The 17,662-nt window shown below is 48.3% G+C and overlaps 5 protein-coding genes across 5 annotated transcripts; 1 reads left to right on the forward strand and 4 right to left on the reverse strand.

Moving 5' to 3' along the window:
- Positions 1-160: 160 nt before the first annotated feature.
- Positions 161-2,263, reverse strand: BDW43DRAFT_277026 (uncharacterized protein). Its single transcript, XM_032042024.1, has 4 exons — positions 1,870-2,263; positions 1,345-1,774; positions 1,157-1,293; positions 161-1,093 (listed from the first exon to the last, which is right to left on the reverse strand). Exons 1-4 carry the CDS (start codon positions 2,175-2,177, stop codon positions 358-360), a joined length of 1,611 nt encoding a protein of 536 aa, XP_031900175.1. The 5' UTR covers positions 2,178-2,263; the 3' UTR covers positions 161-357.
- A 285-nt stretch (positions 2,264-2,548) lies between these two features.
- Positions 2,549-3,337, reverse strand: BDW43DRAFT_311411 (bacterial alpha-L-rhamnosidase-domain-containing protein; the record flags this gene model as incomplete). The annotated part of the gene is made up of 1 exon (XM_032047190.1): positions 2,549-3,337. The coding sequence occupies one exon, from the start codon at positions 3,335-3,337 to the stop codon at positions 2,549-2,551; it is 789 nt and encodes a 262-aa protein (XP_031900176.1).
- A 2,252-nt stretch (positions 3,338-5,589) lies between these two features.
- Positions 5,590-13,167, reverse strand: tor (putative TOR pathway phosphatidylinositol 3-kinase TorA). The gene is made up of 3 exons (XM_032042025.1): positions 12,960-13,167; positions 6,261-12,898; positions 5,590-6,193 (listed from the first exon to the last, which is right to left on the reverse strand). The coding sequence occupies exons 1-3, from the start codon at positions 13,084-13,086 to the stop codon at positions 5,804-5,806; spliced, it is 7,155 nt and encodes a 2,384-aa protein (XP_031900177.1). The 5' UTR covers positions 13,087-13,167; the 3' UTR covers positions 5,590-5,803.
- Positions 13,168-13,339: 172 nt separating this feature from the next.
- BDW43DRAFT_277029 (uncharacterized protein) lies at positions 13,340-13,600 on the forward strand. Its single transcript, XM_032042026.1, has one exon. The coding sequence runs from the start codon at positions 13,362-13,364 to the stop codon at positions 13,590-13,592; it is 231 nt and encodes a 76-aa protein (XP_031900178.1). The 5' UTR covers positions 13,340-13,361; the 3' UTR covers positions 13,593-13,600.
- A 302-nt stretch (positions 13,601-13,902) lies between these two features.
- On the reverse strand, positions 13,903-17,176 carry BDW43DRAFT_300492 (mitochondrial 37S ribosomal bS1m domain-containing protein; the record flags this gene model as incomplete). The annotated part of the gene is made up of 6 exons (XM_032044906.1): positions 13,903-15,296; positions 15,935-16,433; positions 16,491-16,781; positions 16,842-16,974; positions 17,048-17,099; positions 17,155-17,176. 6 exons carry the CDS (start codon positions 17,174-17,176, stop codon positions 13,903-13,905), a joined length of 2,391 nt encoding a protein of 796 aa, XP_031900179.1.
- Between the last annotated feature and the right edge of the window lie 486 nt (positions 17,177-17,662).

Below are 17,662 nucleotides of genomic sequence, written 5' to 3' on the forward strand. Positions count from 1 at the left end.
CTTTTTTGGATTATCCTTCCTTCCTACTCCCCAAATATTCTTACACGCTTTTCGTACTTTTTACTTCTCTTGCTTCTAAGTTGATTCGGGTGTACTATATATATATATTTGGCTCTTTACTAACGTCTTCACAGCTTATCTTCAGCTGGTCCTGCCTCTTACTATCTCTACTGGCTTATACTCTGCAGCTAGACATTTCGGACTTGAAATATGTACTTGATATGCTGTGGTATCAACAAAAAGAGTGCATCGCTGTGTACTTCGCCTGCGGAGTAGAGAAAACAGACCTAAAACATCGCGCGTAACGGGATAAAGTGGTACTATAGTAAAGCCATAGCGCAGAATGGAAATCCCCTCTCAATGCTCAGCCTCGGCCTCAGCCTTTTTCGCTTTCTTCAGCTTTCTCTTCGCTGCAACGTCAACCGGGTCCACATATCCATCCCCCTTCATCCATGCTAACGCCTTCCGTATCCTTGGACCTTGAACCGCATTCGGTCTGCTCTCTAAGATGGAGCCCAATAGTGCCCAGGAAAGCACGACAAGGAATAGGTCGCCGCCTTTCCATCCTTTCCATAGCCCGCGCTTGACACCCGTCTTCCAAGCCGAATCCACGGCGGCTCGGAAAAAGTACAGGAAAATACTCCGGCTATTCGCCAGGAAAGCAAAGGGCATACCTGCAAGCGCACCGCTCAGGAAGAAGCGTTTCGTGGGCAAGACTGAGCGGGGGAGCAGAGAGTTCCAGAGGCAGATGCTACCCCACGCGGAACCGACAGACGCAGAAAGGACAGCTGTAAGTGTGATGATTTTCTTCGAGAGGGCATTAGCCGACGTGATGGGATTGGCCATCAGCTTCTTGAACTTCAGTACAGATAAGGCCAAGGTGACGGTCGTTAGGAAACGGGCTAGGCGAGGGACTGAGAGGAGAATATTCTGCAGGAAGGCTGTGCCACAGCTGGGACTGCTTGGATGAAGCAGTGCGCAAGACAGGGTTGAGATAGATGGGTGGGCAGGGCCAGTGATTGGTGAGATAGATTTGACAGCTGACGGGAGGGTGTTGAGGTCACCGGGATGTAAGATAGGCGAGACAAATGCACTGATTGAAAGATTAGATGTAGGCTTAACATATGCCAGGTGTAGGTGACGAGTATAAACATACGGCCAGCGCAGATCAGCGACAGTTGCAAGCGAGTCAACTACGTCCTCCTTTCCCGGCCAAGAAAACTCCGCGGGCAAACCCTCAGGGCGGTCGTGGATGTAGCCCCGGGAGAGTCTAAAGATGATATTTCCTAGCCACTGCGAGCAATCAGTATGCAACTTTATAAGACGTTCTCAGATCAAACCAACCTTAGGTGTAGCCTCCCGATCAAAGACAAACGCATGGAATAGCTGTGCACATGACAAAGGCATCAGCAACCAACTTCCAAACCACAGAGGCCGATTCTCGAGCCATCCTTTCCCGTCGATAACATTGAAAAGGAACTCCAAGCTCCGAGTAGATGTCCAGATTGCGGCTGTCAGCCGCAGCTGATTCTGAGGGCATATCCCCAGCGCAAAACCAGCCAAACTAGCCCCAACAGCGGGCGCATAGCGTGATGTTAACGCTTTAGACACTCGGGGGTTCCGATTACGGAAGGGTTGGGCGTCATCTGTGCGAAGGTTTGCGCGTAGTCGGACGAAGAAACGATGTAGAAATCTGTGGAGGAGGAGGACGAGAGAGAGTGACGCCGACAGGCGCAAGTTGGGGGAGCGGAGGAAAGAGGTGTGTGGTTTCTTCCTACAGATTCAAACGAAAATGAGACGTAAGTGTTAGCCATGAGACGAGGCCTTCCAAGTCCACTCAGAGATTCATTAATTCGGCTGAAAGCTTACTTGGACAAGTCACCTCGAATCCTTGCAAGTATCCACTCAACTAATTTCAGTAAGGCGCCGGAGACGAGGAAAACTCGAATAGAGGCGCGAAGGGCCGCCTCATTGGGCTTGTTCTTGGAGCGAATGATCGCTTCATATCTCGATGGGGAGGGGAGCTTGGACTGGACCCTCACAGGAGCGCGCCGAACAGCATGCTCGTGGAGGATCTTGTATTCCTTGGCGCTGAGCGAAATGCGGAGAGCTTCGCGAAGAACAGGGTGGACGTGGGCGTGCACGTCAGGGTCGGGTATGGAACTGGATTCCATCATGCATCAAATGTGCTTGGAAAGGATCCTACAATGCACACATTTAAATATACATTGTTGAGGGTGGAAAGATGTTGACTGGGGATGGGAAAGGAAAGATGGGGCAGAATGAGATGGGAAGTCCGGGGTTGCTCGTGACCTCGGCTATAAATCTTTAGCTGGTTCTTTTGAATTGATCTGCAAACTGCTGAAGCATATCCCTCCTCACTAGACAATTCCCAGCAACAGAAAAAAAAAAAGGAGAGAGAAAAAAAAGAGAAATGGATACATTAGTGGACATACTATATTATACTGCTCAAATCTTATGTCCCATTATCGGTGCCATATTGGGGAAATAAACCCCAGCAGTTCATTCACATGCCAATCACTTCGGCTTAAGGCCAAATCACATAATTATATACAACAGGCATCAGAATCACTTCTGGCCCATTCATCTTCTTTACCTCTTGGCTTCCACTACTATGGATCGCTGTCAAACTACGATTGGATGGTAGTTGTAATGTACAGACAGTGCTGGTCGGTACCCTAACTTCCGTGCCCTCCTCCGTCTGCCTAAGATCAAAGCACGCCCGGATCAAGCCATACGGGCAGCCAACTTCTCCTTCAACAAAATTGAGCTCGCTCAGAAGTGGCGGGCGCAGCGTCCAAGTGCGATACGCGCCGCCGACAGGCATCAGGCCGAACTGCGGCGCAATCGCTTGATTAACCATAGTGCGGTCATGAGTGCCAGGATTATCCAGGGATGTATAGAAGGCGTAGGGGTATTCGGTCTTATCGGAGACAAGTAGGTGAGAATTGTAGACATCATAGATGCGTGCAGCCCAGGCCTCATACAGGATGGCATCTTCGGTAAAACCGAGCTCCTTTGCCATGATTACCACGTTGCGCAGACAGTGGTAGTAAATCGTGGTCTCGATATTTGCTTGATGATTACCAAAGGCTATATCATAGCCCCAGTCGCCTAGTCCATGCTCAATCAGGCCACCTTTGCGCTCCTTTGTCTTCATGTACTCCATGTACCGTACACAGGGCTGATATACCCGGGAGTATACGTGGGTAGATCCGTAGTAGCGCTTGATCAGCTCGGGAAGGAAGCAAACTGCACATCCCCAGGTAATAGTGTCATGGAGAGGGCCACATATATACCGAATCTCCAGGGCCATTGTGGGTACCAGACCGGTTGGCTCTTGGGCATAGATGATATCGTCCAAAATACTGGTGTAGACAGATTCCATGTCACGAATATACAGAGTAGCAGGTGCGAGAAGTGATGTGACCTCTAGCCGCCCAAACTTCTTAACCTGTGGGCACTCGGTATGGTAGCTGACAATATTGCTAGCAAATGTCCAGTAGCAGGCATTTTGGTTATCTCATAGCTCAATGGCTATGATATGGCTGCTCCTTCTCAAGATCAGTGTTTTCGTGATGGCTCATTCTTTTATCTCTTTTAGACGCCCCTATCTGTCTAGGAATACATTAAACAAGTAATATCTCAGGGCGTTTCCCTTTGGCTTTCCAATGTATCCCGGGGTTAATACTTGTCGCTGGTATCTGGTTTTTGAAAGAATCTCCTCAATGGCTTATGAAGAAAGATCGCCCTGAAGAAGCGGGGCTGGTGCTCATGTCTCTGACGGGGAAAGAATCCCGAGTTGGTCCAGCTGAATTCCGCGAAATTCACAATGTTATAATGGCTGACCGTGCAATGGGCGAGACCACCTGGAGGCCTATCCTCAGCGTCGTCGACTACTTCTCGGTTGCGGTGTCCAAGCTTTTGGCCCTTTCTCCGCTATGAACATTATAAACAAGTATGAAACTCTGCCCATTATACGAGGAGAAGCAGTAATTAACAGCGTTCTAGCTATGAGCCCACAATCTACAATATCCTAGGAATCGACAGCCAAACATCGCTTATGATCATCGGTATCAGTGAAGCCCTGTCAGTCGTCTACTGCACCATTAGTTTCTATATCCTAGGTAAAGCTGGTCATATCGAACCTTTGCCTGTGTCGGCTGCTGGCCTTGCGGCAGCATTACTAGTTAATGCCATACAAGCCCTGTATCTAAACGAAAGCAACACTAACCAATTGCATTCTATAGTGGCCATGAACTTCGTCTTCAGCTTGTTCTACACCCCATTGGGAATCATTTCCTGGGTTTACCTGCCGAGACTTTCCCGTTGAGGTCCGAGCCTTGGGTAATGCAATCACAACTTTCACTAATTGGACGGTCAATTTGGTCTTTGCCCAATTTTCACCAAACGCTCCTGAGTCTGTGGGCTTCAAATACTTCTACTCTTATTCGAACTTAACATCATCTCCTTCGTGTGTTATTTCTTCTTCTACCCAGAAACCAAGGGCCGCACACTGGAACAGATGGATAAGCTCCTCGGAGACCAGGTTGTGCCGCACGCAATGCAAGACCCAGAAGAAGCCGCGGCTGTCATGGAGAAAGAAAGAACATTGGCGAGCCACTTGGAGTTCAGAGTGGACAAGACACAGGCATAGTTGACGTCCTCGAAATCCTCTAGCTAAACATCTATGTCAAATTACACTACATACTCCGAGATTTACGCACTACAAGATATATAGTCAATTCAAGGCAGGTAATTCTCATCCCTTACGAACTTCTCGCACACTCGCTATCGCAGAACTTCGTAGACCACAATCCCCCAGTGCCACCATATACTGTCTCTTATGTACAACCCATCAAGACCCACCCGTAATCCCCAGCCCCAGCTAAACTCGGTCAACGCTACGTCGAACACACCAGTTAATAGATTGAAACAACGAGCTAATCCCAAGAAAGCCAACTTGGGAAAAGGCTTCGAGTTTAATGGGACATTCTAGGTCAAAACTAGGGTAAAGGCTCTCCCGACCCCGGCTACCTGGCTCGGAAAACCCGAAGCCCCCCCCACCCTTCCGAGGATGGCATAATCATGTAGAGACATGGGCTAGATATAGGTAATATGGCATATTCTATTTGTTAATGATTGATAGGTCACCGTAATATCGGTCGTTCTGTGGTCCCAGACTCTGTTCCTCCCGTCGGAGGGCCTCTGAGAGTCAAAATTAAGCAGTCAAGGTAGCCCAAGTGGTGCGCAACTGCTCTAAATGTCGCTTGGCTCACCGCTCCCAACACGAGCACTGGCCAGTGGGATGTGAAGTTACGGTCTTCCTGGCTGGTCCGATAAAAAGAAAACCCACTGGGCTAGTTTGTTGTGTCGTCTCGTGATTTATACCCCTTTCGCGTAGACACGAGTGTGGAGGAGCTTAGCAGTAGCGGGGCCGAGTTTCTATGGAGACATTTTTCGGTACTTGGACCTCTGAGCGTATCCTAATATCTAAGGTTTAATTTGTTAGTTTTCAGTAAGCGAAGCGGCAGGTATTCTTGTACGGTATACTAGTAGATCGCCGCATGAGACGTCAGATGTTATTATTATGAACACAGCTCCCGACTGCCCATACCCGTGGTATAGCAACGGGAATCAATAGAACAGAATAAGTCTACAGGCTGAAAATGAAAATAAAAAAACAAGTATTAAACCCGAGCCATGCAAAATCCGTCATATCGCAACATGCGCCGTCATACTCCTAGAGACATATTCACCAGAGAGAAACAATGTTAAATGATCACCAGAAACTGCACCATCCAATCCAGTGCTGACATATGTTTTCAACGCTAGTTGCCTGCGCAAGGAGTTTATCAACCTGATCACTGACATTGAGCTCTTCAGAGGGCTTAAAGTCCCGACCAGTTAGTTTCTCCTTGACTCGCGCCAGAACTTGCAGCGCTCGTGCATTCTGTGCTTCGCGGGCCTCGTTAGGGATGCCTTCCTGAGCGTCGAGAATGCCGCCTTCAAGGATGGACGGCCGCCGGTGACGAGAGAAATTGCTGGGTTGAACGCCTTGCTCAGTGTTGATATTACCAATAATTGATTGCCGGCGCTCTGATGAGAATGGCATCCGATCCGGCGACTCACGGATTCCTAGACGCCAGTTGATCAGGGGATCATGAATGAACTGTAAGAATGCAGGTTAGATTTCCTCTTTCACCAGAACCAATAAGAGACCGAATTTGATAACTTACAGCTTCCAGAACAGCCATCAAGGAGTCTTTGTTCTCTCTTAGAACACGCATGACAGCCTCACATGTGATCCGATAACTTCCTTCAATGTTGCTGACTTCCATTGCAAAAGTCAACATCCGAGTCAGTCGGAATGGAACTCTTTCCGGATATTTCTCCCGATGCATTGCAACTTCGAAGCAGTCGCCGAAATCAATGTGGACCACCTTTCCAGTAACTCGATCCAATAGAAGGTTGGATGGGTGACGATCGCCCAGACCCAGGATGTAACCCACCATTGACATGACACCAAGAGACCGAGTGTAATTTGTCCGTCGCTCAAGCCAAGATTCTGAACTTTTGCTCTTAAGCCACAGGACTCGGTACAGATCCTTCCCGGTGGTGTTGTCCATGGCATATCCAAAGACTTCCACCTTCTGCATGAGAGTAAGGTTGTCATAATCCGGTGCCATTTGTAGCATGATACGGTGTTCAATATTCAGGAGAATACGGCGAGACTCTCGGTATTCCTTAATCAGTGCATGTAGTGTGTCACTATTCGAGACCCATCCCAAGATACCAGAGCTCTGAGATAATGGAATGGCTGGGAATCGCTGTACCGAAAGATGACGTTTAAAGCTCTCGCTATCATTGTCAAGGAGCGTATTCACGAGGCCGAAGAGCTGCATAACACGCTCGTCCTGCCTGATATCTTCATGTCCCTTAAGTGCGTACATGTATGAATTGCCATCGCTACCCTTCAGGGTCATTCTGCGTGGCCGTTTCTTGGTTTGAAGGACATGAAGTATAGGGTCAAAGCTCATGATACGGATGATTGGCCTACCGCTTTGATAGGTGCCCGGAACGGCAAGATCAAGGTCCACACAATCTTTGAGTTTGGGAGAGACATATTTCAAGTCAAGTGTAGACAATTGCGGAAGTTGTCGGCTTATCTTCCGGAAAACGGTATAATAAAGATCCCAAGCCTGGTTCAAGTCGCCAATCTCCTCGGTTTCACGGTACAACATGCAGTAATGCTTCGCCTCCGCAAGATCACGCCCAAAGGCCTGCGCAAAAGATACTTCACGTAAAGTCTCAGCACCTTTGTCAAGCATTTCGTGGAGTGGCGCAAGAGTTGCAAACATTCCCTCAACATTGTGGTCGCCGAAATAGAGACGAGATGCTTCTTCCAAGCCCTCGTGCCAGAGCTCGTGCCATAACACGGCAACACGAATCAATTCATGGCTTACAAGATCAGCTTGCTCGACTAATCTCACACTGTGCTGCCGCATACTGTCCATGATGCTACTCGCGGACTGTGACCGTCGGGTAACATTTGATTTCATCGCAACAGTCAATGGATACACCAGTGCCTGAGGATGGGCCTTGCCAACCTCGGCAAGCAGCCGATGAACAGCGCTTCGGACCCGAATGTTCGGCTGATTAATTCGTGCAATGAGTTGAGGTGTAACCGCGAGCCAAGTATCGATATTGATTGCCGTGAATCCTTCTGTAACAACGGCGTTCACTTCCTGGTCGCCACCATGAGTAAACCAGAGAGTAAGCAGCCTTAGAGTATCTTGCAAAGATGATGTCGACGACAATGAGATAGACCTGAGGAAGCCACGAATAGCGGGTATCACATGCTCCGTGACAATGTGACCTGGAACCATGGCCAGCGTCGCGCCATCTTTGCTGGCTTGGCTTGCAATTGTTGTAACGACTTCAAAGTTGGCTAATGCCCACGAATGCCAAGCCTTGTAAGAGTCGCGGTTGTACTTTGTAGCAGCAGAATATGCGTTAAGGACCTCCCGGACATGCTCCGGTTTCCAATCCCCCTTTTGCAGAGCAGTTTGCCACTCACCCTGTCTAAGGTAGCTCTTAGCAAGAAGCCTTCTAAATTTAGCCACATCCCCAATGCGCTCTCGCAGACCCATCATATCTGCGTGGTTTGTGTCTTGGATGCCGTTGACGCCATTGATACCATTATGTTCTGACTGCGAGATCATGAGAGTATTAAACCTCGTGAAGTCTTCAGTGAGACCCGTAGTGAACTCCTTCAGCATCTGAAGAGCTTCACGCTGCCGTCCAGTAGCCCAACTGAATTTCAATCGAGCATAGGTGACCTCTGGAGGAGCAACGGCTCGGGTGCCGTTGTTATCCGAGACAACAGTCTCGAGCGATGCTAGAGACCGCTCAGCAAGACCCATTCGATTGGATTTGCGACAGAGATTGGCGAATTTTATCCACATATCAAGGTTTTCTCGGGGGGAGGTAACCAGTGCTCTAACCTTGAGCATGCGTTGCCATACTTCAACGTTTTGTTGGCAGCCGAGTAACCGTTTGTTCCATGTTTGGCGCATGGAATCTTGCTTTTCCGGATCGCCAACATTCTGTTTGTAAGTAATGATTTCCTCAAGTTCAGCGAGCATCTGAACACGGACGACGACATTGTAGGCACGGTTATATGATTCACCCAGCAACGCCGAAAGTTCGGTGTCGAGTCCATTCCGCGCTTTCTCAATATACATTGTTGCCTCCTCGAACTGGTTCCGATGAATGGCAAGAATGGCACCAAAGAATGACCGGTCTGGGGACTGTTCTTTCATAACACCCAGGTAGGAATCCATCAATTCCCACTGGCCACGACCCCAGGCAGCAGCAGCTGCTAAAGGAGCAATTGCTCTCCGATGTTCCAATGAGGCCTGATTCCACTTCTCTTGGGCGAGATCAGAGAGTACTTTCCACTCGCCAAGGGCATGCAGACAGCGCATTTTGCCCATTGTAACGCCAAAAGAATCCGGATCTACCTTCTCGCGCCGCTTGTAGGCTGCCAGTGCCTCCTCCCAACGCTGAAGCTTTTCAAACCAGGTTTCCTTAAGCTCTACATCCCGATAAGCTTGGGCTTTTCGAAGAATACCAATGGCAGCGTCAGACTGTTGAAGCTGGTTGTTGATGGTGATCAAAGCCTCAACCGCGCCCGAATTTTGATCCTGTTCGAATTCAAGTTCTTTATAGTGGAGAGCCTTTGCAAATGCGTGACATTTGGCGGCGTATTTGCCAAGCGTGCGAATGTCAATGGGAAGAGCTTTATCATCATGCTCCATGAACTCAGCGAGGTTGAGTAGAACTTGCAAGATCTCAGGGGGTATATTCGGTGATGTGAGCGCCTTTTCGATCGATCGAACGAGCTCTTCTTGGTACTGATCATACAACTCAGTCCAGCAGGAGACGAAGGCAGCATTGAAAAGGTCTCTTGCCAATGGTTGGTAAATGCCAGCTAGACTAGCGCATGCACGGAGAGCTGGAGAGGGAGATTCTTTCAGCAGTTCAACACTGAATCGTCGTATCCATTCCTGCCAGTCCTCACGCGTTGACTTTTGGGACGCATCCCAAGCATTCTTCAAGTGCTGCTGGTTGACAACCATCTTTTTCTGGCCTATCTCGGCATAGTTAGCATCATCCGCCAAAGTAGCATAATTCTCGTCGGGGTTGAGATCCTGCGGAAGTGGGTCTCCCTTTTGTAGCTTCCCCACCAGAATATGATAATTGACATGGGTGATCTGATGACGCTTCAGAACCTTGTTCAGGAGATGTACGTAGTGACTGAAATCCTGACCCAATTGGAAAATGAGAGCACAGATACAGTCCATTGCAGCCTGTCGCAACATTCGATCGTTGCCTGCAACAACGCGAGACAAGGAATGGACCATTAGAGATGCAAAGTCAGATACATTGACTTGCCGTGACAATTTTGTAAGGCTATCAATGGCGGCCTTCCGGATGCTCTGTGGATTTTGGGTTCGGTCAAAAAGACGTACAATAGACGGAACGATAAGGTGCATGTACTCCTCCCCGCTAGTGCCAAATATCAAGAAGGCGTGAAGTATCCTCTCTGACGGCTGTCGGCGTGGTGTGTTGTCCTTCTCAAGAGTATCCAGCATCATTGGGATGAGACCAGCAATGTATTTCTTGAACTCGCCTTCTAGAGACTTGGCAATTGCCTCCACAAGCAATAGTATTGTGGCTTGGACTTGATATGAAGCATCCCAGAAATCTCGAACAACTTCAATAATCTCAGGGAGGAAAGCTCGGATGTGCTGCCTTACAATATTGACTAAAATTGCCATTTGGTTGAAGTACGACTCCAGGCGACTGGGGGGTGATCCTCTGATGACAGCTATGAAGCCAGGAATGATTTGTCCCAAGAAAGGCACACACTTCAAGCCCAATGTTTTAAAGATAGTGACAATTGCATCAATCACCGCTGAATGATATTGAGCGAGGGAGTTTTCGCGTAGTATGTTTTGCATCAAGGTATTGATGACCACCGTCGGGTAGTATTCTTCATTGGAAGGAGTGAGCCCTTGCATAATAAGGGCCACATCAGAGACCGTCTGAACTTCGTTGATATGATGAATGTCTGGCACAGTCTCGCTTATCTGCTGATGCTTGTATGGATCTAGGGCACCGAGAATTCCCAACAGCTTGATGGTCTCCTTGCGTAGAGAGCCCGTCTGTTCCGTCTTGATTATATTGATAAGCACGGCGAGAAGATGGGGATATTCTAGGTACGGATCGATAACATATCCGGAGTTGCTTGCTAGCTGGCCCAAAGTGCGCAAGGCTGCCTCCCGTTTGGCATGGGAAGAGAGGTCCTGTAACGAATCCAAGATGACGGGCATCAGCTGTGGAAGGTACAGCTTCATCTCACCACCCCCAACATTTGCAAGTTCGCCAATGGCTTTCAGCGTAGTCGAAGCGACACCAGGGTTAGTATCCGTCGCCTTTGGGAGCAAAGTGGTCACCATGGGATCGACATAGGACCTGATAAGTTTTGTTGCATTCGAGACGAACAGGCTAATGAGCTGGGCACACTCTTCTTTCTGGCGGGCTGTGCTGGCGAATCCAAGGCCAGTCAAGAGATTGACTAGCAGTTTCCGCAGTGGCGGGAAAACATAGGCTGGGTTAACACTTGAGAGGCGCCCAATGATGCAGATAGCAGCTTCTCTGACGGAAAATACTTCGTCGTTGACTGCCAGGAACAAACAGCGAATATTCTCAGGGCGTGCAAGATGGCGGTCGAATTTGCGGTCCAAGGACCACAAAACCGTACGCCTAATCTCTGAGTCTGAATCGCCAACACCAACAGTCAGAAGCTTGTCAATGACTTCACTAACGACCTGTATTGAATGACTACTTGTCTGATTGATAATTGGGTCGTGCACAAACAATTGACAACATGTAAGTGCCGAAGCTTTCCGAATTTCCGAATTATCGTTGTCGACGTAGTTGATGGCAACATCGCGAACGAACTCATTGAGTATGTGACCAGAGAAATCGAAACTTCCCAGGGTGTGGAGTGCGAGTGCTATCTCTGCATCCGAATGCAGTTCTTGCGGGGCGAAATCTTTGGCAAATGATGGAATAGGGGGCAACCTGCTCTCTGGGCAGCCCAAAGGTCTAAACGGGGCTCCTTTAAGAATCAAACTTAGCATATCCAGAAGCTTTTCTTGGATAGTAGGCTTGATTTGTGGTATAAAATGCGCCATGTCGAAAAGCGCCTGAGTCAACGATTCACTTAGTCCGCACGCAAATATCGGATCTAGCAATGATTCCATGTAGTTGTTGAGCGCTGGTCCTACCGCTAGTGAGAGCATGCTAATGCACTCGAACATTGGTGCCTCATTGACAACAGCACGATTTCGCGCTTTCATGGCCAGGCCCTCCCGAATGTAAATGATGATCCCGTCGAGGTATTGCGCAATAGCAACACCGACAGCGTTAGCAATCTTTCCTATAGCTATGAATGCTTCATTGCGCTCCTTGTCCCTTTTCAGCTGCGCTTGAAGGTAGACCATAAAACGATGAAGATACGTCTCTGTAAAGTCAACGGGGGCGTAGCAGGCAAGAATAGGGATCGTCAGGACGACCTGAGCACGGATCTTCTGGTCACGGTGATCTTTGAGGCGAAGAACAATTTCACAAGCATTCCTGTAATGTTCGTTCATAAACATGGCACCTTTAAGGAGGAGTTCTTTAAGGACCAGTAGCGACCCATGTATCCAGTCTACATTGTTAGACTTGAGGCCCAGAAGTGCTTCCTCGTATATACGTGCGAACCAGGATTTTCGAACCTGTGAATCTCTAGCGGCGATGATTTCGAAGCATTCCCGGACTGCTTCGGCAGCAGTTTCTCGGATAAGTACTTTCGGATCTCGAAGCGCAACCCAAATGAGCTCGAAGATTTGAGGGACAAAGCCGTATAGAAGTGTTGGTGAGCCTTTGGCAAGCTCACGGATGACAAGTACAGCAGCAACCCGGCGACTTTCTTGTCTTTCAGATTGAAGCCACTCTAGAGCCGATTGTATTTCGCTCTCAACAAGCTCCGCAGTAAGAGCTCCACCCGGCTTAGCCAGGCGGCCAAGAGCTCTGGCGGCGTATACTAACACCCCATTATCATTGCTGCGAAGAGCGCTCCGAAGATAACTGGCGAATCTAGTAGTTTTCTGGGCTGCATCTACTCCATCAAAATCAATCAGGCGATCAAGCGCTAACAGGCCACCGATTCGTTCGTGTGCGTCGCTGCCTGTAACGACAAGTTGTGCAATGCGCTGACTAACAGCATTATAGAACTCGAGGAATTTCTCTGGAGGCCAATCTATGATAGAAGAGTAGGAATATTAATATCGCCCGCGCTGAAATTAGAACTCAAGTGTTACCTCGTGAGATAGCAAGGACATTATCGTAAAGCTCGTAAGCAGCTCTCGCCCGCGTCTCTTCATTCTTAGACTTTAACTCAACGAAGAGTCGTTGAGTGACGTCCGTAATAGGACCTGCTTGCGCCATTTTTGCGGAGCACACCCCAGGGTGGACATTTGAAGTCAACCTCTAGGGCATGTACTAAGACACGAGTTGAGCATGAGATATAGAGCAGTTGATGGGCGGGCGTGAATGATGTGGGAGGTGCGGTTTGAAGGCCCGGGATGGTGCACGGGCCACACCGGTTCTGGCCTGGGGCATCTTCTTGGCTTGCCTGTACGCCTTATTTACGTAGTAGGAATAGAATAGTGTTCCTTCTTCAATACCCTTTTGGATTCCTCTCTAGTAGCTTATAATATTCAATGCACCATCTCCTCATAGTGATGGGATCTATCTATCTATCTAGGCATACTGCCTTGCCATTCTGGATCTTCTTAAAGATTTTGTTCTCTCTCGACCCTGTCCAAAGACAAAACTGGTTGTCCAAGTTTCCCCACGTCCACACCTTCTGCCAGCCTTGCATTGACCAAGGATGTCCACACACACACACACACACATACAGGCGCGGAATTTGGTGCTTGACATTCCTGTAGATCACATGGTAAGCGTATCATGAGACCTCGTTTAGGCTATGATACACGATGCCCTTACATGGAGCATCGCCTATACATTAGTGACTTCGAACTTGCCGAAAGGTCCACTAATCTAGAAAAGTGAATTGAGAATTCAAATTATCGCACAAAGAATATAATACTAATAACCTGCTTCATACCACAAATCACAGAGGCACAGAAATAGTTTTACATTTATCGTCCAATGGTCTAATCGTACAACCAACTATTCTCTCTGCACAAAACCATGCAAAAACGGAAAAAAGAGCAGGAAAAGTATGCCCGTACTCTCTCATGAGCTAAGAGTCTTCATAAGGCTTTTAGCGACATCCTCGGTGGAAGACTGTGGTTGCGGTTCTCCCGAAAATGAAGGTCGGAAACGTGGTTTATGCCTATCCATTCTCGGGACGAAACGCTGGTCGCCACGAGCAACATCGGAAATTGTTGTCATGGACGGTTTCTTGTAATCCTCAATGTTGTAAGGAGCTTTAGCAGTGGCGCTTGCCCTGTATGATGCCAAGCCAATTCTACCCTCCGAGTCAACCGAAGCCCGGATAGGAGTAACCCAGTACTTGGCACCACCGGGGATAGATGCGTCAAAATAGGCCAGGCCTGGAGGAGAGCCCTGTTCGGCGAAGGTCATGGCGTTCAAGTCCTCCACGGCGATACCACCAACACCAGCAATAGCCTTGGAGGTCTTGCCCTTGAACCTTCCCTTTGGTCGCAAGATACGAGCCTCCACTGGACGCTGATACGCCTGAGGGCCAAATTTGGGGTGATTATAGATCAAAGCATGCGACCTTGTGTATGACAGACCAGCGGAGGGATGTGTCTTCGGAGGGCCGGATACAGCATATTCAGCCGAAGACAGCTTGGTGCCGGGTGACTGGTAGTATTTGTGTCCAATGCGGTCACTTGGTACGGCCGGGGGAGACGGGAGGTCCAACAACTCAAATACCACGGGACCAAGGGAGAATGGATCTGTACGTAATGACTTGAGATAGGTCTGGAATTCCTCTTCTGTAACCTGTATAGGCCCAAGGGTCTCCAGATCCTCTCCGTTATCCTGAGCTTGCTTTCTTCGCTCGGTACTCCGCTTTTCAAGGAAGCGTTCGCGGAGCCTTTGCAAAAGCTCTGGCTTATTATTCCGTACTTTTTTCAGGTAGGCGTTGAATTCAGCTTCCGTCTGTCCAGCCAGCCAAGGCCCAGCGTGCCTAAATTGTTTGGCACCGGTCTCTCCGAGTCCTTTACTAGTGTCTGTGTTGTCGACATGCGACTCGAAGGGGCTTTGGTGCCTGGGAACAATACTGGTTGCATAGTTGACCTTCGAAGGTAGAGAAAGAGGCATATGGAGCTCCTGGAATTTCTCAAGAGTGACCGTGTGATCGGCCGCGGACTCAAAGTCGGTGACATGTTCAAATGTGTCGAGAGCCTTCACCCTTACGATCGGTCTAGATGATTTAGCAGAGGTAGATTTTGCCGGCAACGGTCTCTTGAGGCCCCAATCTCCTCTTGCTAGCGATGATCCCGGGGTAACGATGGACGCTCGGATAGGATGGGGAAGGGTCGCAGTGTCGGACTCGAAGACGACCTTAGAGGTGGGTGGATCTTGAGGCGGTTGCAATGCTTGGGGAAGTGCAAACAGACGAGACTTCCGCAGCAGGTTTGCTGTGGGGGATAGTCTGGCTGTTGCCATGGCGTTCAATGGGCGATTGCGACGTCCTGGTGGTCTTTCTCCGGAGCACGCTGGAGGAGAAAAGTTGGTCGCGGTAAACCATTAGGCCCGGCCGCGCCAAGCCTAGTGTTTAGTCCGGTCAACCGCAGCAACACGAAGTGCAGTCTTGGTCTCAATACATACTCCATACTCCGGCATCAGCCTTTTACACAAATTATACGCAGCGATAAGTGACTAGCTAAAGTTCTCGTATTTGTTATTATATATTGCTTCCCAATGGATTTTCTTAAAGATACTTTGTGTAGCACAGTTTCCGAATGCCATCCATTGCATTTTGCGGGTCACAGTATGTTTATTGTGCTATGTCCCTAGTAAGTATAAGATATCTGAAGGTTTGCTATGATTAACCCAGTCTTCTCTTACTTCTCTCTTACTGTCTCCCTTATCTACCGATATACATATCCAGCATTGATGTATTTGGTGCTGCGTGCTGCGTTATGAGAGAATGCACAATCTGTCTTTTTCAAAAATCTAACATATTTTGTATATTTACCTATTCTCTGTTTCGAGAAAAAGTTCTTATATTCTTGTCAAATGCTGTTCGGCTGTTATATATATCATCCTATAGTTATTCCCCAAACTTATATACCAACTTCCAAAAGTGATTTGACAGTATCTGCCACAGAGTCCTTCAATGATCGGTATTGGATGCCTAATACCTCAATTGATTTCTTGTTATTGTAGCCGTAGACATCGCCTGGTAGATCGCTTGGTGAATCCTTAGGTGGCAATTTGTCCTCAAGTTGAGGGTATGTTTCACGGATTATATCTGCGAGGTCCTTGTTCGTGTATAAGCCGGCAACGAGAAAAAACCGTTGTCCACCTGCTTCTGAAACTTCAATTGCCCTTACGTGGGCCAGTGCAACATCATGGACATCTACCCAAAGGAACGTGCCAGTTGGGGGTAGTCCGTCTTTATTGTTACCCCGGACCATGTTGCTAATACGACTGTTGGAAGTATTAACGGCATCTAGGGAATTCAAGTAAGGCACGACAGGCCCCAAAACAAGAGGAGGGTTAATTGTCGCTATGTCGAAGTTGGGCTTTTCCTTTTCGACAAAATCCCAGGCAGCCTTCTCAGCGAATGTCTTCATGTACCCTCGTCAGCATGTGTAATTTCCGAGACAATCATATAGAAATCTTACCTTACTCGCTCTGTAGGTTTGAGCAGGATCCATAGCTTCCTCCCAGGTCACAGGGTTCCAAACCTCCTCGCTGTAGACCTTAGCATGTTGCTTGACGTTGACAATTGCAGCAAAAGAAGACGTGACCACGACGCGTTTTACTGTCGGAGCGTAGACTTTGATTGCCTTCAAGATACCTGTTGTTCCCTTGATGGCCGGGTCCAGGAAGTCCTTTACCGGGTCCGACACGTTGTAATGGAAAGGAGAGGCAGTATGGAGGACATAGTCGAAGGGTGGGTTAGATTTGACGGCCTGAACGGGGTGACTTTTAGCACGGAGCAGTTGGGGTGCGAAAGAAGTGAGAGAGCTTACTTCATCGAATGCGCCTTCTTCCGCAACGTCTTTTACAATAACGTACGAAAGTTTCTCCTTCGGGGTGTTGGGATGTGCATTCAGAATCTTTTGTCCTTTATCCTCGGATCTAACTGTGACTACTGTCTCGTATCTATTGAAGGGTGCGAGTCAGCTCAATTGACCAAGGCAACAGCATCACGGCAGCCCAGATCTGCAACACTCACCCACGCTGCAGCAGGATGTCGATGATATGGGCTGCGATAAATCCGCTGCCGCCTGTAGACGATTGTCAGACACTGAAACACGGTAGTTATAGGAGTGAATAGCATACCGGTCAAGAGAACTTTCACCATGGTTGCAATTGCTGATTGTATACTTTACTCGGTTCGACTTTATTAGGCCGAGCTTAGGTCTATGGTGATAGGAGATAATGAGGAGGGTATTCACCTTTATATAGTATTGAAACGAACTGGATGTACCCCTCCTTAACCCCATTTTCCCCGACTGCGGTCCACCAGCCCAGTTATCGTTTAAATGTGATAGGGTATTCGAGTACCTTAACGGTCTGATGACAAATGTAGGCTATAGTTTGCGTCAACTTTTAGTGGAATCACGGAGTCATTAGCGGAGCCAACACTTAACTCCGATTGTTCGCGTCGTGAGCATAGATAAGTAGTAAATTCCGCGGCTACTTCCTGCATATGTCGTCTGCGATATCAGAAGGGTTGGAACATTAGGGCCAGAATAAATCAATAATTTAATTTCTTCCCGATATCGATGACGTCGAGATTCGCGCAAATTCCAGAATAATAAATTATTAATATGCGACGTAGTTGCTC

Source organism: Aspergillus alliaceus, assembly GCF_009176365.1.
Source record: "Aspergillus alliaceus strain CBS 536.65 unplaced genomic scaffold BDW43scaffold_23, whole genome shotgun sequence".
Taxonomy (NCBI): Eukaryota; Fungi; Ascomycota; class Eurotiomycetes; order Eurotiales; family Aspergillaceae; genus Aspergillus; species Aspergillus alliaceus.

Bases quoted from the DNA above. Each gene is read 5' to 3' on its own strand.
- BDW43DRAFT_277026 (XM_032042024.1), bottom strand. From the start codon at position 2,177: ATGATGGAATCCAGTTCCATACCCGACCCTGACGTGCACGCCCACGTC. The intron at 1,775-1,869 runs GTAAGCTTTCAG...TTGAATCTGTAG, and splicing joins ATTCGAGGTGACTTGTCCAA to GAAGAAACCACACACCTCTT. The intron at 1,294-1,344 runs GTTGGTTTGATC...GATTGCTCGCAG, and splicing joins ATCGGGAGGCTACACCTAAG to TGGCTAGGAAATATCATCTT.
- tor (XM_032042025.1), bottom strand. From the start codon at position 13,086: ATGGCGCAAGCAGGTCCTATTACGGACGTCACTCAACGACTCTTCGTT. The intron at 12,899-12,959 runs GTAACACTTGAG...CTTCTATCATAG, and splicing joins TGTCCTTGCTATCTCACGAG to ATTGGCCTCCAGAGAAATTC. The intron at 6,194-6,260 runs GTAAGTTATCAA...GCATTCTTACAG, and splicing joins TGATGGCTGTTCTGGAAGCT to TTCATTCATGATCCCCTGAT.
- BDW43DRAFT_277029 (XM_032042026.1), top strand. From the start codon at position 13,362: ATGCACCATCTCCTCATAGTGATGGGATCTATCTATCTATCTAGGCAT.